This window comes from Brassica rapa, unplaced genomic scaffold (genome assembly GCF_000309985.2).
Source record: "Brassica rapa cultivar Chiifu-401-42 unplaced genomic scaffold, CAAS_Brap_v3.01 Scaffold1017, whole genome shotgun sequence".
NCBI lineage: Eukaryota > Viridiplantae > Streptophyta > Magnoliopsida > Brassicales > Brassicaceae > Brassica > Brassica rapa.
The window spans coordinates 15646-39989 of record NW_022610951.1 but is presented as its reverse complement, the minus strand read 5'-3'; the positions used below and the strand labels follow the sequence as shown (position 1 = coordinate 39989).

General features: G+C 39.3%; 8 protein-coding genes across 11 annotated transcripts; 3 read left to right on the top strand and 5 right to left on the bottom strand.

The window, feature by feature from the left end:
- The first annotated feature begins 406 nt into the window (after positions 1–406).
- On the top strand, positions 407–4394 carry LOC117131533 (mRNA-capping enzyme-like). Its single transcript, XM_033283629.1, has 16 exons — positions 407–479; positions 680–842; positions 943–1072; positions 1159–1310; positions 1400–1483; positions 1567–1629; positions 1706–1840; positions 1926–2147; positions 2306–2425; positions 2532–2581; positions 2726–2888; positions 2988–3128; positions 3231–3338; positions 3412–3510; positions 3614–3925; positions 4020–4394. Exons 2-16 carry the CDS (start codon positions 741–743, stop codon positions 4140–4142), a joined length of 2004 nt encoding a protein of 667 aa, XP_033139520.1. The 5' UTR covers positions 407–479; positions 680–740; the 3' UTR covers positions 4143–4394.
- Positions 4395–5082: 688 nt separating this feature from the next.
- On the bottom strand, positions 5083–6761 carry LOC117131534 (mitochondrial succinate-fumarate transporter 1-like). Its single transcript, XM_033283630.1, is given in 3 exon segments — positions 5083–5322; positions 5325–5832; positions 6079–6761. Coding segments are annotated over 3 exon segments (939 nt in total). The 5' UTR covers positions 6481–6761; the 3' UTR covers positions 5083–5293.
- A 398-nt stretch (positions 6762–7159) lies between these two features.
- On the bottom strand, positions 7160–8602 carry LOC117131536. 2 transcript variants are annotated; one of them, XM_033283632.1, is made up of 5 exons: positions 8449–8602; positions 8266–8362; positions 7718–7779; positions 7561–7619; positions 7160–7480 (listed from the first exon to the last, which is right to left on the bottom strand). In XM_033283632.1, exons 2-5 carry the CDS (start codon positions 8343–8345, stop codon positions 7463–7465), a joined length of 219 nt encoding a protein of 72 aa, XP_033139523.1. In that variant the 5' UTR covers positions 8346–8362; positions 8449–8602; the 3' UTR covers positions 7160–7462. The 2 variants fall into 2 exon arrangements, with proteins under 2 accessions (XP_033139523.1, XP_033139524.1); XM_033283633.1 differs by having other exon boundaries at positions 8454–8597.
- Positions 8603–9250: 648 nt separating this feature from the next.
- On the bottom strand, positions 9251–10370 carry LOC117131535 (protein trichome birefringence-like 3). Its single transcript, XM_033283631.1, has 2 exons — positions 9985–10370; positions 9251–9798 (listed from the first exon to the last, which is right to left on the bottom strand). Exons 1-2 carry the CDS (start codon positions 10263–10265, stop codon positions 9465–9467), a joined length of 615 nt encoding a protein of 204 aa, XP_033139522.1. The 5' UTR covers positions 10266–10370; the 3' UTR covers positions 9251–9464.
- A 625-nt stretch (positions 10371–10995) lies between these two features.
- Positions 10996–12513, top strand: LOC117131529 (L-type lectin-domain containing receptor kinase VIII.2). The gene has a single exon (XM_033283624.1). It carries the CDS (start codon positions 11255–11257, stop codon positions 12323–12325), a length of 1071 nt encoding a protein of 356 aa, XP_033139515.1. The 5' UTR covers positions 10996–11254; the 3' UTR covers positions 12326–12513.
- Positions 12456–15537, bottom strand: LOC117131527 (pentatricopeptide repeat-containing protein At5g01110). Of its 2 annotated transcripts, XM_033283621.1 has the most exons (2): positions 12835–15537; positions 12456–12711 (listed from the first exon to the last, which is right to left on the bottom strand). In XM_033283621.1, exons 1-2 carry the CDS (start codon positions 15010–15012, stop codon positions 12649–12651), a joined length of 2241 nt encoding a protein of 746 aa, XP_033139512.1. In that variant the 5' UTR covers positions 15013–15537; the 3' UTR covers positions 12456–12648. The 2 variants fall into 2 exon arrangements, with proteins under 2 accessions (XP_033139512.1, XP_033139513.1); XM_033283622.1 differs by having other exon boundaries at positions 12543–15537.
- Positions 15538–15790: 253 nt separating this feature from the next.
- On the bottom strand, positions 15791–19037 carry LOC103855432 (sulfoquinovosyl transferase SQD2). Its single transcript, XM_009132418.3, has 12 exons — positions 18487–19037; positions 18150–18216; positions 17964–18034; positions 17767–17884; positions 17594–17667; positions 17427–17482; positions 17245–17328; positions 17064–17151; positions 16885–16962; positions 16739–16795; positions 16438–16654; positions 15791–16310 (listed from the first exon to the last, which is right to left on the bottom strand). Exons 1-12 carry the CDS (start codon positions 18873–18875, stop codon positions 16032–16034), a joined length of 1578 nt encoding a protein of 525 aa, XP_009130666.1. The 5' UTR covers positions 18876–19037; the 3' UTR covers positions 15791–16031.
- A 1898-nt stretch (positions 19038–20935) lies between these two features.
- LOC103855431 lies at positions 20936–23175 on the top strand. 2 transcript variants are annotated; one of them, XM_009132417.3, is made up of 5 exons: positions 20936–21262; positions 21341–21377; positions 21467–21633; positions 21721–22282; positions 22660–22734. In XM_009132417.3, the coding sequence occupies exons 1-5, from the start codon at positions 20957–20959 to the stop codon at positions 22665–22667; spliced, it is 1080 nt and encodes a 359-aa protein (XP_009130665.1). In that variant the 5' UTR covers positions 20936–20956; the 3' UTR covers positions 22668–22734. The 2 variants fall into 2 exon arrangements, with proteins under 2 accessions (XP_009130665.1, XP_009130664.2); XM_009132416.3 differs by having other exon boundaries at positions 20946–21262; positions 21721–22305; positions 22660–23175.
- Positions 23176–24344: the final 1169 nt, after the last annotated feature.

Sequence of the window (24344 nt, the reverse complement as noted above, 5' to 3'; positions counted from 1 at the left end):
AGCTCCCCCAGACGCAACTCTCCGTGGTAGACCACCGATTTCTGACCTAAACGATTCATCGAAAATTCGTCAATACGAAGAACGAATTCGCCAGATTCTGGAGAATGCGTGAGCAAAATCTGCAGATCCAAGAAAATATTTCAATATTTTCTCTCTTCTTGGCTACTTTCTCTGTGATTTTTATTTTCGGTGGTTTTTTCTGAAATTTATTCAACGGGAGCATAGCTTCAGATATTTATAGGCAAGAAGAAGGTGTGTAACCGAAATTACGAAATAACCTGGAACCTATTTACACGTGGCGTAAGATACATCATCGAGTTTCCACCAGCAACGTATATCAGCCGTCCGATATACCCGTGCTTTTTATTACCAACTTTTACATACCGGTTTTACCCTTAAGTATATATTAATGCGAGTGTTGTTGATTGCTGCTCTCTTCCTTCTTTCATCGACGACGACGACGACTCTCTTTATCTCCGGTAGGGTTTTGATTTCAGTTTTCCATATTCCCGCCGTCTTCGATTCTCATCTGATTGATATTATTTGGATTGATTCTCCGCTTGATTCTGTTTGCCTTCCTCATTTTCAATTGAAATCATTAGAAACGGAAAGGATCGTCGCATCTCCTTAACCTTTGATGACTTTGTGTATATATCCTGATTCAATTTACGCTTTGTAGAGAATCCAATTTGGCGATTTTGGATTGCTTTCTGCCAATTTGATTGTCTGCTGCTGCTGCGATGGACCTAAATGCTTCACCGGAGCCCGAGGAAGAGGAGGATCCTTTTCTTAAGAGACGCCTTGAACCCCGAGCAGAGTCTGCTGTTGAGATCGCTAGACGGGTACCATTTGATTCTCTCCACTTCTTTCTTTTCTTTATGATGCTACTGCTGCTGCTTTTGGATGATATTTATATAGTTTTGGTATTTGGTTTAAATTTAGGAGCGTGAAGAAAGAACCAAAAGGATGAGACTTGACAGGCCTTCCCGAAACTCTCACCATGATCACCACCAGTTTCACCACAACAACAATAGTGATACTAGAGTCTATGATAAAAGCAAGATCCCTCAAGGTATTGGTCAACTTTCTCCATACATCGTGTTCCCTTTTACGTTCTTCTATATTCTGTAGTATGATCTTCTTTTTGCTGACAAATAGGTTGGCTGGATTGTCCTGGTTTTGGTCTGGAGATAGGATGCATCATTCCTTCTAAGGTTCCCCTTAGCGAATCTTACAACGAACATGTTCCTCCTGGCAAAAGATACTCTTTTAAACAAGTCGTCCGCAACCAGAGAATCAGTGGACGAAAAGTAATCTCTTCACTTCTTTCTATGCTATGTGCAACTCTCCTCTGACCTCTGTGACCTAAACATACTCTTCTTTCTTTTTTCTATGTCAGCTTGGTCTAGTGATTGATCTAACTAATACAACTCGTTACTATTCCACACTTGACTTAAAGAAGGATGGCATCAAGCATGTTAAGGTGAATGCAATTCATGTTTTTAATCATGTTTGTATCGTCTGCACCACCTCCTTTACCGGATTGCTTTTATCTTTCTTTTATAGATTGCTTGCAGGGGTCGTGATGCGGTTCCGGATAACGTCTCTGTAAACTCCTTCGTCAACGAGGTACTTGTTTCGTCTATTCAATCAACCTTTATCTACTGTGTTAGTAGCTTATTCAAGGACATTGTACTATCCTCAGGCTATTCAGTTCATCGTTAATCAAAAACACCCAAAGAAGTATATCCTCGTCCACTGTACTCATGGGCATAATCGGACAGGGTTCATGATAGTTCATTATCTTATGCGCTCTATGCCCACCATGAACGTTACACAGGTTCAGTTTCTTCACCTCACGCGTTGTATTGATTCATTTATTCTAGAATGGAGAATCTTACCTCTCTGTGTGGCATTCGTGGCAGGCGTTGAAAATGTTTTCTGATGCCCGCCCACCTGGGATTTATAAACCGGATTATATTGATGCTTTATACACTTTTTATCACGAAATAAAGCCTGAGACTGCTACTTGCCCACCAACTCCTGAATGGAAGAGGTCTACCGAGCTTGATCTTAATGGTGATGCAGTTCATCAAGATGACGGTGATGGTGATGATGATGATGATGCTCAGCCTGGCCCTGTCCAAGTACGTGTGGTGCTTATTATTTATTAAGCTCTTAAGTTTAACACCTATTCACAGAAATTTCGATTAGAATCAATATCCCGCATGCAGTTATAAGCTTCAGATGTGCTGAACTGCTGATCTCATTTGTTTGTTGCTGAGTTTGCCTTTTGTGGTTTCAGGAAATCAGTCAGGAGATTGTGACGATGTCAAATGATGACATATTGGGTGATGAAATACCCTATTATCAAGAAGAAGCTTACCGAAAATTCTGTTATAAGATGCTTATGATGAGTATTGGGGTAGAATTCAAATGTTTTATCTGTTATTTTTAGGCTATATGTTCGTATGGAATATTTCATTTCGCCTAATTTTGTTTTTCTGGATTAAATTTTTGCTGTGATACAGGGAAGAGGATGTGCACAATTCCCAGGGTCACACCCTGTATCCTTAGACAGGTATGACTCTGCCTTGTGGTAGTGAATACAATGAAGATTTAGCAAGTCTAATGCTCTTCATTTTAGGGGTTCATTAGTCCTTGTCTCTCAATGTCGTTGAATCTAACAGCTTTTCTTTTTGCAAATACTACTACTTGTGCACAGGGAGAGTTTACAACTTTTGAGACAGCGCTACTATTATGCGACATGGAAAGCAGATGGAACACGTTATATGATGCTCTTAACCATAGATGGTTGCTATCTGATAGATAGGAGCTTTAAGTTTCGAAGGGTACAGATGCGTTTCCCCTGTAGGCACTCAAGTGGAGTGAGTAATTTTTTTGTCATTGCCTAGAGGCCTTATTGTGTGAATATCTAAAACTTGTGAATTCCCTTACCGTGTTTTTGTTTTTGTTTTGGGGTGTAGGGAATACCTGATCAAGTACATCATTTCACTTTGCTTGATGGAGAAATGGTTATAGATAATCCGATGAATGAAAAAGGGCAGGCGAGGAGGAGGTACCTCGTATATGACTTGGTAGCAATCAACGGTGAATCAGTCGTAGAGGTTGGCACTTTCATTATTCCATCGTTGGGTTTTGATATCCGTGTTATTACTTACTGTAAGGTATTTTAGATAACTTACAGTTAATTCTTAAAAATGAACCAGCGGACATTCTGTGAAAGATGGAACATGGTAGTGCACGAGGTGATCAAAGGCCGTGATGTTGATAAGCAAAGGAATCATTGCTACAGATATGACCTGGAGCCTTTTGGTGTGAGTCACCTTTCCTGCCACACGCCATATGTTTTCATTTTCTTTGTTGTTAATTTTTGTTGTTGTTACTTAGGTACGGATGAAGGGTTTTTATTTGCTCTCGACAGTTGAGAAGCTTTTGAAGGGTACCATTCCGTCACTTTCGCATGAAGCAGATGGCCTTATATTTCAGGTAACCATATTCAGATGTTTCTGTTTTTCCTGAACGCAGACATACACACATAGTGATTGCATTTCGTGAGCTGACATATGTTATTGGGGACTAATAAAAACAGGGCTGGGACGATCCTTACGTTCCCCGAACGCATAAAGGTCTGCTGAAGTGGAAGTATGCGGAAATGAACTCGGTAGACTTTCTGTTCGAGATGGGCGAGGAGGATGAAGGTCGCAGGATGCTCTTCTTGTTTGAAAGAGGGAAGAAAAAGCTTATGGACGGATATACGGTTGAGTTCAGAGATGGTTCGGATCCGTCAAGCTACAATGGGAAGATTGTAGAGTGTTCATGGGATAAGGAGAAGAAAGTATGGGTTAGCATGCGTATCAGAGTCGACAAAACTACACCAAACGATATCAACACCGCTCGTAAGGTCAGTGTTTTAAAGCAGACAGATCTATCTGATTTTTAGAAAGAGAGAAAAAATGTTGATTTATTTCCTCGTGTTATTGTGTGTAAAAATATAGGTGATTAAAAGCATAAACGACAACATCACAGAGGAAGTGTTGCTTCAAGAGATAAGAGAGATCATCCGTCTCCCAATGTACGCTGACCGCATTCGAATGGACCTTCGAGCAGCTGGACGTTGAGAATGAGTGACAATATAGGTCTGCAGAATGCACACACACCAGTAATGTTACCTAAGAAATCCAGTCAGAAGACGAGACTGTAAAACTAGCATTGAATCATTATAATCGTTTTTCACAGAAACCTTACCTCACTCGATTAGATCTTTTAAATAATACTATTTTTCTCATCTTTGTCGCCGTGGTTCCAACAATCTATTGTTATATGATTTCTTTTTTTTTTAAACACATAGTTATATGATCAGATCTTATCTTTTTCCCGTGAACTGCTAAACATGTGTTACAAACTTACATGTAACTTTGTTGTATCATTTTTTCAAAAAAAAAAAAAAACATGTGGGTATTATCGAAAGAGAATAACAATAAAAATACCCACTGAACCAAAATTTGTATTGTTATTTCATCCAAGTAGATTTTAATAACAAAGAACATGAAAAATATTAATTTCTAACAATTTGATGTTCGATTTTAGAAAATTTTAAAATAAAATGAGCTCATTTTTTTTATTTTGGAACGCTTAGTTAAATCACTTAAAATATATATATATAATATATATATATATATATATATATATATATATATATATATATATATATATATATATAATCGGTGTTTTATTACAAATTATAATATTCTTTGTTTATTTATATATGTTATATTAATAATTGTATCATATAATAGTATTTAATTTATAATAGTAATTGTCTCAGACTACTACTAAAATTAAAATGGAAGAGTTTGGTAAAATTAGTAAAACTGAAAAATATAAAGTGGCTTTAATAATTAATTATAAAATGGCAATAAAATATATATTTTTTATTGTTCAAAAAAAAAATATTTCTTTTTCTGAAAAGAAAAAAAAGGAGTAAATCACTGCAAAACATGTTGCATTCATTTTTTTTAAAAAAAATTCAAAATTCGAAGAACAAATATAGTTAACAAAAATCATATCAAACTTTCCAATTCATATAAAATCATATAAATCTTCCTTTAAAATGAAACTAGTCTGAATTGAATACACATCCCTAAGAGTGTGTTTCGTTATTATCAAAATGTCTAGGGGAGAATTGAATTTGGATTTTCCCATTCCTCACAAAAATAAACCAACAAAAAACTCATAACTTGTAAAGAACCAAATGTCTCTCTCACACTCTCTATAAAGGTGCGTTAAGGAGATATCTCTTTCATAGAGACCAGTGACCTGATCAGCAACAGCCCACATGATGGCTTGTCCAGGAGGAATCCTCATCAGCCTCGGCAACAATCCTCTCCATAGAGCCACTAGTCCTTCCTCAGCATAAATGGTCCTAATGGCGTGAACCATCCCTTTGTATTTCAGCCCACCTTCACCGTCTCTGGTCTGAGCCATCAACCTGGTCTTGACCACATCAAAGGGTCCGGTGCAGAAGGGACCAGCGGTACCAGCTAAGAACCCAGAGATCATGGATTGCCAGGGCTGCAAGGCTTGACCGTCGCCTTCGTGCTTGTTCCACAAGAGGACATCAAAGGAGTTTTTGGCAGTGAACATGACAGCTTGGTTGGTGCCGTTACGCATAACGGTGGGTGCAGCACCAGACCATAGACCCAAAATGGATTCTTCTCTGACGATGGTACGAGCACAGTGGATGGGACCTTTGTACTTGAAAAGCTCGGGACTCAATCCTTTCTGTTGCTGAAGTCTAATCTTCACCACCTGGAGATTTAGAGTGAAAATGAAAACTCTAGAGTACATGGCATGGTCACATTGAAGAGTATTTCAACAAATCTCATTGCTGCTGGCTTATTGATGAGCAAGGTGAATCTGGCGCATGAATAATATCTTTTCCCAACTAACTATTATTATAAAACTATTTTATTTAATTCCAATCACTATCTAAAATAAGCTGGAGAAGCCATGTGATTTGACCCGTAAAGTAAGCAAGAAAAGGGGGGAAGTAACCTCAAAGGGTGTAACAATGGCGAGCGCTTCGAGAACACCGGCGCCGAATCCGGATAGCAAACGGCCGTGGTTGCTCACCTTGCCCGTCTCCGAGTCCTTGAACACGGTCTGGAACATGGCGTTGGATCCCATCCGAAGCGTGTACTTGAGCGTCAGGTGAGTGGCGAACGGCGTCAAACCTTTCCAGAGAGCGCGGACGCCTTCCGTGCGAACCACCGTGGAGCCGCAGTGCGCGATTCCCTTGTAGGCGCCGCCGCGATCTAGCTGGAGACGCGTCTTGATGACGTCGATCGGCTGGAGACAGCACGCCTCGACCACTCCGCCCAGCGAGCCCGAGATTGCCTTCATGTAGGGCGGAATCGACGCCTGGCTCTTCGAATCCGTCTTCGCCGACGACGACATCTCCACTAGATCCTCGGCTGAGATAGAGAGAGAGTGGTTACGTTTGAGTGAGTTATATGCTTATCTCTTCTTTTACTTCATTCGCCTACCCACCTCCTCTCCTGGCCTCTGCTGTTACAGGCTCCTCCTTTATTTTATTTGTTATCTTCCGTAATTAAATTCACAATTAGCAAAATCTTTTCTTGGAAACCCATCAAAACGAATCTTGTTGTATCTTTTTTAATTTATTTTAATAAGCATGAGAGAAAATGACACTCTCTCTCTCTCTCTCTGCCTGTCTTCTCATAAATATTCTCCCAATATTTCTTCTATTTAATAGGGAATTTTTTTAAAAAATATTTTGTTTAATACAGTACGTAACAAAAATTATTAAAAGAAGATAAGTAAAAAAAGGAAGCCAACTAAACTTCAACGCACGGCTCATTTTGTGTAACATCTCTCTTTCATCCACCATGTTCAAAGACCCCACTACTGAATCTCTTCCCAAAGTTTGTTCACTCTTCCTTAATCACCTTACTTTTCATTTTCATTTACGTCTTATGGTCTGCTAACTTTCATTGACTTGTAAGATAACAAATCATATATCTTACAAGCATTTGTTTCATTAAGACGACAAGCATATCTCGTTCCAAGTCCTGACTTCTAATTATCCCGTCATGACAATTACGCGTAAAGTTGGGAATTCCCTTCAAATCGAGACCATAATTACACGTTTAAAACGCACAAAACATGAAGAATCTAAGCAACGGAGACACTTGGAATGAATAGAGAATAACAAGCAAAGACTTCACATATTTTCACAAAGCAAAGTAACTCCACTCCGGCCGAATGTGTTTTTTTGAAAAAGAAGAGAAAAAGCTCAAAAGATTGTGTTTAACCCACAAGCTTATTACATTCAAGCATTCTTTTTTTATATATATAGACATAATAGACCCTCAAGGGTGATCCATGTAATACCCCTCAGCTTCGAAAGACTGAATTATCACGGCTTCTTGAAAGTCTGAAAAGTAACAACAGTCATTTAGTTATAAACAGTCTCCTTCAAAAACACAAAGAGTTTTTAAGGGAAAAGAAACTCACATCAGAGTTCTTGGAAAGTTCCTCCATATGCTGAGCCACTTTCTCCTTGCTCTCTGCAGCTGTAAAAAAAAAAAAGCAAATTCCAAAAAGTTGTCAACACGAGGGAGGGAGTAAACATATAAAATTCTTGAGGAGGTAAAGTTTAAGTAGTACAAACCCATTTTAGAGATGTTCTCGATTCTTTTAGAGGTCCTCACAGCAAATCTCTGGAAAGCATGGCTACCAAAACAGAGAGCGAAAATATACAATCAATTTTGGTGAAACAATTAAAGATCGATCCACTGAGAATTCCAAATGATCAAATCAAACAAACAAAATCATAAAACGGGGAAGCTGTCTTAAGATTCAACAAGAGTAATGCCATATCTAAGATCAGAACAAGCCTACAAAATCATCACCAGCAGAAACCTAAAAGATGCATCAGTATCAGTATCACGCAATCAAATGTAAAACAAAGAAGAAAAAAATAGAATCTTTCAATCTTCCTACGCTGCAGCGTATGGGATATATGACGACGCAGCAGACCAGCGTGTAAGTTGAGGCTATCTAGCTTCAATATGAACGAGCCGATGAGGAACTTATTATAATAATCCAATCAGCCAGAGAATGAAGCAAGCTTTTGTATTATAAGGATCCAATTTAAAAAAAAAAAAATTGAAATGATGAATGTAGAATACCCAAAAGAAGATGGAGAAGGAAAGCTACCTGTTAGACAAACCATTAACAATGAGCTCGTTGGCAACGTATGAGATCACTCTCCCAATAAAGTTTCCTCCTCCCGCCATTATTATCTCTCACTTTCCTATCACAACAAAACCCCCAAATCACCACAATTTTTATGGACCAAAAATTCAATCCAAGGAGACAGAAACTCAGCAAATTTAATACCTGACCTGATGATGCAAACGACGGAAGATTGGGGAAGTTTCGAGATCAAACGAAATTCGTGGCGACGTCTCTAAATTCACAGGTTTCAGATTTGTCCATGTATATAATAAACTCGTGACGACGGCGATGACTTGTCCCTTTAGGGTAAACCATCGGACGGTCACATGTCTCTCTTATACAATCTAACGGTCTGTAATCCCCCTTCTTTCCTGGCCCATCGCTTTGTATATGGGCCGACTACATCTATCTTGGCCCTCTTTTTGTTAGTTGACTTGCATGAAACTAGGCCGTTTCGGGTCTCAGAGTTTTTCGGGTTCGGACATTACAAAATTTCGGGTCGGGTTTGAGTCGAATCTTCCCAGATCTAAATAAGTTCGGTTCTGATGTAAAGAAACCTGAAAATAACCGAATAACCAATATATCTAAAACGGGCTCGATTCCATTTGGGTATTTTGTATCCAAACTACCCAAATGTGTCAAAAAATAACCAAAAATACTTGTTTGAATATTTATTTCCAAACTATCATCTTTTATCCAAAACTACACAAAAGTATTGAAAATAACTAATAAATATATATTTACATTTCGGATATCTTCGGATACTCATTCGGTTTTCGGTTCGGATCGGGTTGGATACCGGTTCTTCGGATACATCAATTTAAGATCCATTCGGTTATTTACCCGGATCCGATCGGGTTCAAAACCCTAATTTTTGAGTCGGTTTCGGGTCGGAAGGTTTTTCATTTCCAGATATTTTACCCAGCGCTACATGAAACTGTTTTGTTTTCAATGATGCAATTCATTTAGGACAGGAATGAACAAATTTCTTGCAATAACAAATTTTTGTTCCTTTTCTTTTCAGTTTTCTCCACCTCTTGTTTATGTTTACAACGTTACAATCACATATATTCAAAAAAAAATACTGATGACAACACAAGAGCGAGAGAGAGGAGTTGGGTTTTCCCGTTACATCCATCCTTAGTACGTACATGCATGTTTCCTAGCTTTTTATTTGTTTACAAATGAGCCAATAGGATCCGATTCCACGTATCGGGCAATCCAGGGAGGCACCAATGTATGCAATCAGCGTTACGCATTGGATCAGCTCTCTGCTCAGCCGTTAGCATCTTTCCCCCAGTCTCCGTGTAGACCGATGTGTGGGCGTCGATGCGGTACTCCGAGAGCTGCGTGATGTTAATGACAGTCACGTGCGTGGCCATGTGCTTCACGACGCTTGACACCACTTTCATCATCTGCTTGTTCGACCCAGTTCCCCAAAACCTCTTATCTTTTACTGGCTCTGTCTCGTTGAAACACTTCGTCCCGTTTGGCTTCCCCCAATCCGCACTTCTGCACGTTTTACACAACACTCTAGATAATAACTATACAGGCTCGTTTTGATTGTTTTATGTGTGCTAAGATCGTTCTTTGCATGTGTATATATATGGAACCATGCGTTTGCATTACGCATTTACGTTTATAATTTATAGTAACCGTAACAAATAAATAAATCCAAAAACTAGATGTTTTTCTTACCTAGTATGAGTAGGGGACATGGTAGTGAAGAAGACTTTGGTCTTGTTAGAGTCAACGGTAGAGTCAACCCAATTAGCCCATGTCTTGAGCCCTAACCTGTAAGCCACTGGTGTGTCTAATGCCTCCGCACCGCTCTCTCCATTTCCAAATGAACCCCACAAAGCTTTCATTCTGAGTCCACTCATCCACCAAACATATGTGTTGAAAACTAGAATATCAGCTCCTTCCCAATACTTTGATCGATCTTCCACTGAATCCACTTTTACTACCCTCTTCTTCATATCCAAAATCACAGGCAAATCCGTGTTCGATTCCACAATAAACGGTGCCCAGTAAAACTCTATACTCGCATTGTATTCCTATAAAACAACAAAAAAACGTAAGCTTCGCTTGCAACACAAGGTACAGTGAAACCTCACCTAACAAAGGTTGTGAGCAAGTTACAGATGGATTATCATTTTCCCAATAAGCCGGTTGTCACAGATGGTTGTTTGTTACTGGACTTGACTATAATCTGTAAGAAACTGGTTAGGAATATATATTCTTTATTTGATAAGAGTTATGGCCAATTAATAGTATAATTGTCTCTTTCTAGGCCCACGAATAAAGTTACTGAACTTAGTTAGGCCCATATTTTAAGAGAAGCCACGAGCAATTTGGTATGGGTAATAATATAATCAGTGGATTGGCCACTAATTAACACATTTATTAGAGATAAATGAGATTCCATCTATTTGTTTGCCAACACAACTCCACCTTTGCTATCTCAAACCCCACATTTTCTATTTCTCTTTGGTTTGTGGACAGTAAAATATCATTTCATCTCCACTATCTTAAGATCTTTAAATCAGCATTAATTTCTTTTGTCTAGTTTTTTCTAAAGACTCAGCCACTTGGTAATCCTACATCGTTACCGATCAATTTTGATTATTGGAAGGATTATTAAAAGAAAGAAAGAAGAAGTGGGCCTAAATGTCACAATCTAGAACATGGGGGAGAGAAGTAAGAAGTAACAAGTACAGAGATAGCATTAATTGAATTTCACTTACTCAGCAACTACTGAGAGTGAAAGAGAGCGAACCAAAAGTTCACCCTCTCCCCCAGAAGAAGATGACTTTAAATTCTATTTAATTTCTTCACCAAAATCTACACGCTACACTCTTGAAAACTGTGATTCATTCACGAATCCTAGAAATTCCATTCATTGGAAGCTGAAGAAAGAAGAAGAAAAAAGAGCTCCTTTCTAGATTCCATTTTCAATTTTTCAGCTATGGCGGTTTTCAAAACCCTAGCTTTCCTGTTCGTTTTCAGCTTCGAAACTATGGCGACTGCTTCAGATGCAAATTCCTCGTTTTCCTTTGATGGGTTTGTGAAATCTCCGAGCTTTCACAAGAATATTGCTCTGTTTGGAGATTCTAAGCTCGTCAGTGGTGGTTCGTCGATTCAGCTGACTGGCTCAGTGAGTCGGAGCCAAGGGCGAGTCATTTACATGAAACCCATCAAACTCTCCCAAGCTACTACTAAAGGGAGAAGCTTTCCAGGTTCATTCTCGACTAGTTTCTCGTTCACCATGCCCTCCAAAGAGTTTGGTAGTGTCCTGGCTTTTGTAATGGTTCCAAGTGGTTTGGATCTTAGGCTGTTTGGTAGAAAGGATAACGCTTCCTCAGGTCTAGGTTTCTTAATGCATAAAGAGATTGTTGCTGTCGAGTTTGGTATCTCCAAGAGAGGAAACCGTGTTGGGGTCTTAGTTGGTAGACCTGAAGCTGCTAAAATTAGAAACTTATCATCTTTTGATGGCCATTTCAACGGAGAGAAGAGATTGAATTGTTGGATTGATTACGAGGCGAGCTCAAAGAGAGTAGAGGTTCGTTTGAGTGGTTCTACTGCCTTAAAGCCTGTAGATCCGTTCGTGTCTTACTCAGTAGACTTGGCTAAGATATGGGAAGACAAGAAGTTCATGGTGGGTTTGACCTCTTCAAATGGAAACTCTTCCAAGCCACATTATCTCCACTCATGGAGTTTCAAGCTGAGACATCCCTCGGTGAGGATTCACTCGCAGCCGCTTGATCCAAACGCAGTTTCCAAGACTGTTAAGGAGGAGGTGGAGGTGAAGACGGTGGAAGTAAAAGGGAAGAAGAGCAAGTGTATTTGGAGAATGCTTGGTGCGTTGGTTCTGGGTGCGGTTTGTGGAAGTCTAGGAGCGATGTTAGCGTTATACCTTTGGACAATATGCGGTAATAGGCAGTCAATGGCAGTGGTTCCTGAGGAACGTGCTGATGACAAATCAGATATTGTCGTGATAAAAGCTGCAGCTGTTGTTGATGAACAAGGCAAGAAGTAGTTTCGTGTTTTCTTTTAATAGAATTTTGCAAGTCTTTGTGTGTTGTATTGTAAATTCTTGTGTCCTTCTCTTTGTTTGTTAGTGGCAAGTTTGGTGAGATAAGTTTTCACATGTAGAATCATTTACAATATGTATTAATTAAGATCTTGAATTATTGAACAAATTCAATGCAGTTTGTCCTTTTTCTTTCAGTTGTGAACAAGAGGAGACGTTAGTGTATAGTCAGAGTTTGTCCAGAAACAGAAAGCAATTGGTTTCTTGTGATTTAACAAAATGCATTTATAATCAGTTGCCACGTTCAGACACCTTACTCTGTCTCATTTCTATGTCTTGACTCGGAAGAAAGTGAGAGGAGAGTAGCAATGGAATGTGTATTGTCTCCAGTGGTCCCATTCCTCAGCTTACGTGAGTTGCAACTTGCAGCAGTAAACCACAACAGGAATTGAGCATCAGTTACTGAATCAGAATTGATCATCAGGGGAGAATCCTCTCTGCAACATCTCATCATGAAACCGAAACGCCTCGGTTAAGTTATCTTGAGAAACAAATCCATTGATCAGAGCAGTATACGTTGACTTGTCAGGATCTACACCTCTCTCAATCATCTTCCTCAATACAGCCTCAGCTTCTTTCATCTGATTTTGTCTACAAAACCCATGTAAAATCGAATTATACGTAAACACATCAGGCACTAATCCTCCCCCTTGCTTCTCCCCCTCCATCTTCTTCACCAAACCAAAAGCTCTGCTCATGTTCTCTTCTCTAACATAACCATATATCAACGTGTTGTAAGTGATGATATCCGGCACAAAACCTTCAGAGACCATCTTGTCCAAAAAGCTTTCTCCATCCGAGGCATTACCAGACCGGCAATACCCCTTTATCATAGAGTTACAAATCATGACCGTTGGCTTAACACCTTTACTCATCATCTCATCCCAAACTCGAAATGCTCCAGAGAGATGGCCTTTGCTGCACAGCGCGTTAACCATAATGCTGTAAGATACTGGAGTCGGTAGTATCTCTCTCGATACCATATCTGTCCATATCTCTTTCGCTGTATCGATATCGCCTACTTTACCAAACCCATCTAACAGCGTGTTGTACGTCACAACGTCGAGTCTGATCCTCTTTTCCTTCATCTTCTTGAAAAGCTCCATTGCGTTCTGCAGGTTCCCGAGCTTACAGTGTCCATCGATAAGTATGGTTAGAGTGTAAGAGTCCGGAAACAAACCCCTTTCTGTCATCTCTCTGAAGAGCTTATCCGCATCACCCAGCATTTTCCGTTTGCATAAGCCGTGCAAAATGGTATTGTATGCAACAACATCCATACAACAACCACGCCGAAGCATTTCGTTTCTCAAATCCATAGCTTCGGAGAGCATACCTTTCTTGCAATACCCTTGGATAAGAACCGTGTAGATCACGTTGTCAGGAACCAAACCAGCCCCCTTCAGAAAGTTGAAATACACTAACGCCTTGTCTAAATCTCCACTCCTAGCGAAAAGACTCATCACCGAGCTAAAGCAAACCAAATCAGGAACAACATCTCTACACCTCATATCACTGAAAATCTCTTCCACTTCAACCGCATCTCCCTTCTTACAAGCCTCCATCAGCAAAGATCTATACGTAGTAGCGTCAGGACTCAAACCAGATCTCAACATCTCAGCGAAAACCTCCTTAGCTCTCTCGTACTTCCGATGCTTACAGAGACCATTAATCACAGTGTTATAAGTATAAACACCAGGAGTAAACCCTTTACTCGGCATAGCGTCCATCAACTCAAACGCCTCTTCAATAAAGCCTTTACTAGAGTAAGCGCTAATCAACGTGTTGTACGTAACGATATCAGGATAAACCCCCATCTTCTCTTGCACTTGTGATAAAAAGTCTCCAACTTTATCAATTTGACCATCTTTGCACAACGCATTAACCATTATATTGAGAGTGTAGACATTAATTCCACTCCGAGAAATGTCGTGATAAACTCCCCAAGCCAACTCTACCCACCCGAGCCTCACCAAGCTTCCTATGAGAGCATTACACGCATCTATAGAGACAGTGTAGCCTTTGCTTCTCAGCAGAGTGAAAGCCTCGTGAGCTTCTCTTAGCTTTCTAGCTTGAACATAAGTCCTAATCAACAAATCGAAAACGGAATCGTTGGAGGCGCAGTTAGTATACGTCGAAGCCAATGAGCTCACGACCTCTTCTCTGGAGACGCCGCTTCTCCTAACCATTCTGAGGAGACAGCTCTGTGCATCGGATAGCCTCCCGCTCCTCACGAGGATGTGGATCATTGCGCTTAGGGAGAAAGATGTGTGCTTGAAATTAGGAAGGTGGGAACCTAATTGATAGATGAATCTTTGAGCTAGAGTTAAGTCGTTGCGGCAACGGTAGAGAACCTCGACGACGGAGAGAGGGTTTAGTCGAGTCAGGTGGTTACGCAGAGAAGCGGCGGCATTGTTATTATTATTATTATTACCTTGCGTCAAACTGAAACAGAGTTTGTCCACCAAGTATGGATCCGAATCCGAACACGAAGAGGACGGGGTTTCGGATTCGGGAGCTGGTGCTGGTGCTAATGACGATGTTGTCAAGGCTTTGTGAGGTTTAAGTCGGGTGTGAGGGGTTTTAACGCGGGAGAAAAGGAGGATTCTTGAAGGTAATAAGCGGTGAGCAGCCATTTCTTCTGGTCGAGAGAGAGACAACGGAGAGTTTGAAGACTAGTAGTCTAGCTCTTCGAGCAACCGAAAACATGAGGAGAAGAACAGAGCTCACGCAAAACGGGCTGATTGTTTCTGAGAACTAAGGGCCCAATGAAAGTGGTAAGCCCATCATAAGCCCATGTTCTTTTGTCGACTCCAGAATTCATTTTGGGTGGAAGACAAAACTGTGATTGATTGTCTCTGGTACTTTGAAAACCAGGCTTTGAATCTGGTAATGGGTTTGTGAAGAAAGGGTCAAAGTATCAGATGATCTGATCGTTACACCTAAAAGTCTAAACATAGTTTACTGAAGAAGTTGAAGGTTCAAGCAGATGATCTTGAGGTGCAAGTCATTAGCATCAGCAATGCAGAGGTATATATAACTAAAACCCATTTTTCTTTCTTTGGCTAGTTAATAAGACAAAACTGTGATTCTCTGGTACTTTGAAAACCAGGTTTTAAATCTGTTGAGAGCCTCACTGGTGACATCCTCTGCTTTGAGCTCTGCTTTTAGGAGTTTGCTTGTAAAAGGAAGATTGATTGAACCCTATTTCAAAGAGACCAAAGATAGAGAGGCATGAACGGTCGAGAGAGAGCTACTACTATTATTGGTTGTTCATCTTGATTTTAAATTCTGCAAAGATTCGTATTGTTCAACCCAAAACTTTAACTGTTTGCTACATCTGTTCACAGACATTGACTTGGTCTTTCGACTTGATAACCATTACTAGTAAATACTAACCAAACACCAAGACAGAAAACATTAAACAACCTGCATTTTTATACATAACGAAAAAATTTAATACATGAAAAACACAAAGTAGTTTATCTGAAAATATCAAACCCTAAAGGCCAAAGCCCAAACCAGGTTTTAAACCCCCCACCCATTAGACACAGACACATTTTACAACGTCCAAGTTTTCCATAAGCACATAAGCAATCCAACCAAGTATGTAAAGATAGTAACATTTCAACCAGATCCACTTTGATTGCTTCTTCTAGGCGTTAACTTCAGGCGGCACAGGAAAGAGTCGTTTAACCAACCAATTGATTGGTCCCAAAACCTGAGCTTTCTTCTTCCTCCAGAACCATATCGCTGCTCCGTACTGCTCATTGCGTATCTTGGTCGTTGCTGCTCTCCAATCATACTTCTCCGTCTCTTCTCTTGCCGCCTTTCCTATGATTTCTCTTGTTTCCTTGTCGTGCAATAGAGTTCTCAGCTTCGTCACGCAGTCTTCCACATCTCCAGGGTTGAATAGAAACCCCGTTTTGCCCTCCTACACACATCAGAATCAGTAACTCATTCGCTCAACTAAAATAATCTTACTTTGGTTTGTCCCAGAAGTTAAATCATTGCAAGATCATGAATTTGTATTTTTTTAGTTCTGTATAAGATCAACTGACCTGTTCTTCAGGGATGATATCAGGGATTCCACCAGCTCGAGCCGCAACAACGGGAAGACCTGAAGCCATGGCCTCAAGAACCACAAGGCCAAGCGTCTCTGACTCTGATGGCATCACAAACACATCTCCGCTTGCGTAAGCTTGTGAGAGTTCCTCCCCTTGTAACATCCCCGTGAAAACCGCTGGCATTCCGGCGAACAACTTCTCAAGATCCTCTCTTTTAATAAGAAAATAAAATAGATAAGTAATGTTACATTAATGCTGCCTTAAAACTCATTTTACAAAACAGTAGGGCCAGTACCTGTAGGGACCATCTCCAATGAAAGCAATCCGAGCTTCAGGCAACTTGTCCATTACACTGCACCATTCAAAAGTTTAGCATTTTGATACACTACCACTCACCTAAAAGGAGTGAAGACCAGTGTAAAGCTACAAAAGAAATCTGACCTTTTTAGAAGCTCCAAACTCTTTTCTACGCCAATACGTCCTACATGGATCACTAGAGGCTTTTCTGGCTCACCATTACTGTTAAATTACAAAGCATTATTAAGATTAGCACAAGGAAAGAATCCATGTTCTTATTCCATATATATATATAAAAAAAAAAAAGAATATTGAATTCTTGCCTCAGTCTTATACGCATTTCTTGAGAACGGAAACGAGGATTAAAGCTTTCTGAATCAACACCCTTATTCCAAAGTCGAAGTTGATTAGCTTCAAAATTGAATACATAGGAACAATGTTAGATTTAAACAATCAGAGAATGTTTGTATAAATAGTGTAGTGTTTTAATCTGAATTCATTCACCTGCGGTTGCACCAGCTGCAATAAGATCTTTTCCAATGGCAGCGGAAGGAACTAATGTAAGATCAGCCGCTCGGTGAAGAAATCCTGATAAAAAGATCATTCATGTTTAGTCGCATATTACTTCACAAATAACCGGAGAGAAAAAACAAAAAAAAAAGGTTGATAAAACAGAGTTTACATACTGATAATTGACCACATTGGTTGGACCAACCAACTAAAAGTGTATCTTGGAATGTATCTGCACATCAACACAAGCTTAATCTTAAGAAACATCTTTGATAGTTCACGAGTTATAAACATATAACGTCTAAAAACAATTCAACTTAAGGGAGACAGATAAGTAGCTTACACAGGGACGTGCGTGTGGTAAGACATTACTATTGGTACAGATAGCATTTTTGCTATTGCCAGAGCTCCAAAAACCTGGAAAAAAATTAATCAATTGTGGATTAGCAACTTCACTGTTTTGCTAATGCTTTAAGTCATTAGTGATGTGAATTCTCAAAAAAAGACTATTAATACCATAATCCCAGGAGAAGAAGCGTGTATAATGTCAGGCTTAAAGCGAGCAATCTCGGAGATAATTCTAGGACTAAGCGCAAGCGAGAGGGGAACCTTCTGGTAGTAAGGGCAAGGGAAGCTGCAGAAGAAGAGATCAAGAAAATTAGCAATGTTACCAAATTCCATTGAGGAATATATCTGAAAAAAAATGATGGTACCTTCTAGATCCAATGACTTTGGCTCCATAGAACTCTTCGGGAACACCTTCATGTGTCGTCACGACTATAACCTATGAAGCCAAAACAGTTTTAATCAATTTAAAAAAGAAAAGAAAAGAGAGCAGCTTTCACTTTTCGGTTAACTCACTGAAACTATACTTGGGTTTGAAGAAAAAGAGAACAAACCTCGTCTCCCATTTCACGTAGATACCTAATGAAGTTCTGGAATCTGTTTTTGTATCCTGAGACATATCTGCAAAAATCGAGAGGAGATTACTTTTTTTATTTAGACTTCAGTAACTAGAAGGATTTATAATTAGTAAAAAAAAAACATAAATTTAGTACTAGTAAAGTCAGCTTAGAGTATGAATCTAAAGTTGTCATCTAATGATCACGGGAAAGTCAACTAAGAAAGGAAAGGATCATCTCCGCGCACACAATCCCAATTTTCACACAGACATTTCGTCGAACACAGAACAGACAAGACATCACTGTCTAAATAAAGAAGATCAAGGACACTTACGCGAATGGAGAAGGCTCAACAAAAAGAGCAATTCTCCTGGGCTTTGAGTAAGACTCGGGATCGAGAAGAGGAGCTTCAATCTCCGATTCGTCACCTTCCCCTCTAGCTTCAGTAATAGTCATACCGCTGGACCCAGAAGAAGAAGCAGAAACCACCTCAAGTCCGGCGAAGAAACTCTGACTTTTCCTGCGAATCAAGCTAACGGGTGATGATCTCCGGGGGCACGAAGCACCGAGGGAAACAGGGGAGCTAACGAAAGAACACCTGGGGGAACAAGTAGTTGCAGAGGAAGAAGAAGAACAAGTGTTTGTGTTTGTGGTCGTGCTAGGAAGAAAAGGATGATGAGTTGGAGACAGATTTATAGAGAGAGAAGAAGAAGAAAGGTTCATCGTTTTTTTATTCCTTTCTCTACAGAGCCTTAAATTAATAATTGTTGGGTGTCGTAAGACAGATTAAAACAGCAACGTCAGGAGCAAAAAAAAATCAGATTTTTATTTTCTTTGTGGGTGATAGAGATAGAGAGAGAGGGAATCTGAAGAAGAGGAATGTGTAAATAAAAAGGATATCCTCTTTGTGAGGCAGAGACAGATAAGAGCATCACTTGGAAACGTTTTTTTAGCATATGCTTCAATTTGATGTCTACTCACGACTATTTAATATATTTCCTCTATTTTTAATAAGCAAAACTATTTTCTGGATCCAGAACCAGTCTTTCTCTCTGTATATATAATTTTACTTATCTTTGATCTTGTTGATGTTGACTCGAATTTGATGATGCTGAATGAACGGTTTATATAAAACATTTGGTGTTGTTAAAAGAATGTAAAAAAAAACACTTAAACTAGTGATTACTAGTACAACAATATTGTTTGCATCGGTTTGATATATTTTTTTTATAAATTAATTACAGCCTTACAATGAATTGATATGTTGCTATTTTTTTCTTTTTTTTGATATGTTGCTATTTACTAATGAGACAAATTGTTTTGTGGGAAGCAGCCACTACATATGCAGGCCCGGCTCAAAAGAATTTTGGGCCCTTGGCAAAATAGTTAAAAAACAAAATTTTAACATAATTATATGGTAACTTAAAAATTTCGGGCCTTTATCTTCAATTTTTTTTAAAATATTGAGCCCCTTTTCAATACTATTTATGCAAAAAATCTTTTGGGCCCTAGGCCAATGCCCCTTTGCCCACCCTCGTGAGCCGGGCCTGTACATATGGCTTAGTCACATGAATTGATTTTGATATTTTATTTAGGTGACTGAATTGTTAATTTAAGCACATGCCCCACACAAATTGGCGGACTCCATGATATTTTTGAGAGACCAAATTAATCATCTATAAGCATACGTCTGAATCTGATTTATATTGATCCTGCGCACCAACTTCAATTCTCATTTTATCAGATAAATTGATAAAGAAAATATGATTGTTTTGTTAATTATTGACATTTTCATTGATACGTGAAACGTTAACGATGATGATTATAGTTTATAATAACGTAAGACAAACATTTTACTTAGTTATTATGTGGTCGAAAGTGTTCGTTACGTATGTCAAATCATTAGCCAGCCTAATTACTTTGATTGTCCAATTACTTGAAGATCTATATAACATACAATCAAACCAATACGCCAAGACAACCTTATATATATATATTTCTTTTTAATATTTGCTTTGAAAATGCCGAAATAACAAAAGGAACAAAACTTGATATATACGGTATCGGAAATAGATTCCATTGAATATTCGTGCCTCACGTATAAGCATCTTATCATTGTCTAATATACACAACATGCAAAATTACTCTTAACTTGGCTGTCCCACATGCATGTCGAATATCAAAACTACTCAACTTGGCATTCTAATTTCTATCAAACACATCGTCAAGGGCAACAAATTACCGCACTAAATCATATAAAATGAAGTACGCCAAATTACCGCACTAAATAAACAAGAAGCTAGATGTTTGAAGAAACAAAATAAAAGGTTGAAAGCCCTTTTTTCAAAACAAAAAAAAAAGGCTTAGCAAATCAGAAGTTTTAAGCTACAAGGATGTGGCATGTACAGGGCTGGACGTAAAATCTAGAATCCAAAATCTGAACCAGACCTTGTCTTATGTTTTGTTTTTAAATTTTGATTTTTACTTTGAATATATCTGAATCGAACTAATATAAGGAATGCCATGGGTTATTATAAATAAACAGAGAAATGATAAAGTCTTTAGTTCCAAAGCCCAAGTCATTGGGTAATGAATGGGCCTTACTAACTCAGATGAGCAATCCTTTCCCTGCGAATAAGTGGCCCATGGGCGTTTATCGGATCGTGAGCTTCCTTCCTCTGTGTAAACCTTCACACACAATCCAAGGCGTTCGTTACAAGCACGTGGGAAGCAATCGCGTGTATCTAACGGTATGAATTAAATGAGGATGAGGACCGACATGTGAGTTTAAGAGAATTCTCCAAATGCACGGACATTGCCACGTGGGCTTATTATGCTTTACTTACGCTCCACACACAATTCAGACAAACGAAGAGGATCGCTTGTCGCTGAAGAAGATGATGATCGGAGGAACCCTAACCTCTTCTTCTTCTTCTTCGTCCTCCACCGCCAAGATCATTCTCGAAGCTTTCCCCGCAGAGATGTTCCGTCGCGGTGGAGCTAGCGCTGAGATTTTCCCAAGGAAAACGTCTCACCTCAAGCTTTTGCGAGTAGATTCTGTTCACGGCAGGATCCTTAAGCCGAGTCCGCTTCGTTCATCCTCGATTAAGGTAACAGCATCTTCCATGGTTCAGTATTTTTCTTTTTGTAGCTAACCGTTGAAGCTTTCTTCGTACATTTTCGTATAGGCAAATATAGAAGAAGAAGATGCAGAAACTGAAGCATGTAAGTTTCTATTTTAATTCTTCCTAGTTTTATTGGCAACATTCGTGGATTGATTGATTCATCATCTACTTTTTTTATTATATTTGCAGCCCCTGGAAGAACGGTTCGTGTAAGGTTCCAGCTGCGGAAAGAGTGTGTCTTTGGGGAACATTTCTTCATCCTTGGTGACCATCCCGTCTTTGGCGGTGGTCTTTGGGATCCTGAAAATGCCTTACCTCTGAACTGGTCTGATGGCCATGTTTGGACACTAGATCTGGTATGTCTACTACTTGCTTTTTGACATTCTCAGTAAGAGGAGACTTACTCCGATGATGTGGTTTCCTTTTCTACAACTACAACTTAGGAGCTGCCTGTTGGAAGATTGGTTGAATTCAAGTTCATACTCAAGGCACAGACAGGGGAGATCTTGTGGCAACCAGGTCCAAACCGTGCTATTGAAACCTGGGAGACTAGCAAGACTATAAGAATATGTGAGGACTGGGAAAATGCTGATCTCCAAATGATGAGGGAGGAAGATTTTGTGCCATTCGATCAAGAGGAGGAGCAGCAGTCTTCTTTTATCTTGGATATGCCCTTAGTTGCTGAAAATGTCAATCAAAGCGTGACGCTTCTGACCGATGCTTCATCAAATGGTGCAGAAGAGGAGGTTGAAGTGCTTGATGCTGTACAACAAATCTCTTCGGTAGTAATTGTAGAGAATGAAGGATACGTAAGTGATGATGAACCGGAGGAAAACTCGAGTGGAGCTCTGTCTGCTTGTCAGGATGGAAATGTGATCGAAGAAGCCATGTTTAGTGAGGAAGAAAGTCCAGTTTTGGTCCCTGGATTGTTTCCTCCGTCTGACTTGGACAGTGAAGAAGTGAGTGGACCCATAACTCAAGTGTCAGTTGAAGTTATTAATGAAGGTAAAGCCGAAACATTCCCAGAGGTAAAGTTTGAAGTTTCATTGGTTCCTGTTTTTCTTTACCCTAGGCTTCTTTTCCAACACAACGAATAGAAATGCCCTGCCCCCTTAGAGCACGCGGCATGGTGATGAAACCTTCGCAGATTGATGCTCTGAGACATGTCTTCAGTGTAGAATAAATCTGTCCTTACAGTGTATACTGTTGCTAAAAAGTTACCTAAACTATTTTTTGAATCTAGCTAGTTCCACGGTATTGGATTAAATTTTACCGAATGTGCGCTTCTCTGAGATCGTTGAATTATCTTCCAGAATTATGATATTAGGCCTTAAATGCCCTTATTGCTTAATGTAATATATGGAGAAACTGTTTTCATGCAGGTAGATAAGAAGCAAGGAATCAAAAGAGAAAGGAATGATAAAGAGAAAATAAAAGCGGTTACATTATTTGAGAAATCAGAGCAAGAAGCAGTGAAAGGTGAAGAGAAGATGAATTACAATGCAGCAGAGGAAGAGCAGCAGCAGCAGGGGTTAGAGACAGAGGCGTTGCTTGGAACGCCGCATGTGCTATTAGAGAAAGACATCCAATGGGGACGCAGAAAGCTTTACAAGCTTCTAAGCAACTTTGGACTTCTCTAAAAAACTCTGCTCAAGTTTTGGAGTGCGTTTACATTTTATTGGCAAAAGAGCATCAAAGAAGATGATTCTCTCTTAGTTTCAGACAAGATCAGTCCAAAAAAGTTAGGCTACCTTCTTCTCTGTTCAACTTTGCATTTGTTTCTCTGAGAACTGAGAATAGATGGAAGCGTGTTCTGTAACTTGTTCTTGTATATATGTATTATCAAAACGGTTTTAGAGAAGTTACAGATAATAAGAGAATGGCGTGTTTATGTTTAAGGGCCTGTTTGTTTCTCCATTTGGATGGATCATCCGGATGAAGATGAGAGTTTTGTTTGTTTAGGCACTAAAAGTGTAATTCATTCAAATGGATCATCCGGATGACTTTTGGAAATTTAGGCTTAATTTTAAAGTTCATTCAGCTGAACCAATTTGGATCATTTGAATGGAGATGGTTCATTCAAAATGGCATAAAGTCTATTATGCCTCTAATGTAATTCACAAATTACAAAAAAAAATGTTTTCACGCCAACACCCCAAAATACATTTTCCGCCAAAACACAAAAAACATGTTTTTCCGCCAAAGTCGCAAAACGAGTTTTCCCGCCAAAATTGCAAAAACGTACTTTCCCGCCAAAATTGCAAAAACGTACTTTCCCGCCAAAACCAAAAAAACGTGTTTTCCCGTCAAAACCAAAAACGTGTTTTCTCGCCAAAACCGAAAATTTGTATTTTCTCGCCAAAACCGAAAAATCTCGTTTTCCCGCGAAAACCGTAAAAATGTGTTCCCGCCGAAAACGTGTTTTCCCGCCAAAATCGCAAAAAACGCATTTTCCGCCAAAATCGCAAAAACGCGTTTTCCCACTAAAAACGCAAAAACGCGTTTTCTCGCCAAAACCGCAAAAACTTGCTTTCCCGCCAAAACAGCAAAAGCGCGTTTTCCCGCCAAAACAGCAAAAACGCGTTTTCCCACCAAAATCGCAAAAATGTGTTTTCCCGCCAAAAACATGTTTCCCGCTAAAACTGCAAAAACGCGTTTTCCCGCCAAAACCGCAAAAACGCGTTTTCCAGCCAAAACTGCAAAAATGCGTTTCCGCCAAAATCGCAAAAACGTGGTTCCCTCCAAAACCGCAAAAACGCGTTTCCCGATAAAACCGCAAAAACCTGTTTTCTCGCCAAAACTGAAAATTTGTATTTTCCCGCCAAAACCAAAAAATCTCGTTTTCCCGCGCAGAACCGAATAATCTTGTTTTCCGTTAAAACCGAAAAATCTTGTTTTCCCGCCCAAACCGCAAAAAAAGAAAACTCGTTAATTTTGAAATAATTCTAATGTAAATATATTAAATTAAATAATTAAATATAATATAGTTAAAATTAATATCAAACATATGATTAAATCAACATAAGAGTATTTTGGTAATTTGTTTGCTAAACTCATTTGAATGGAA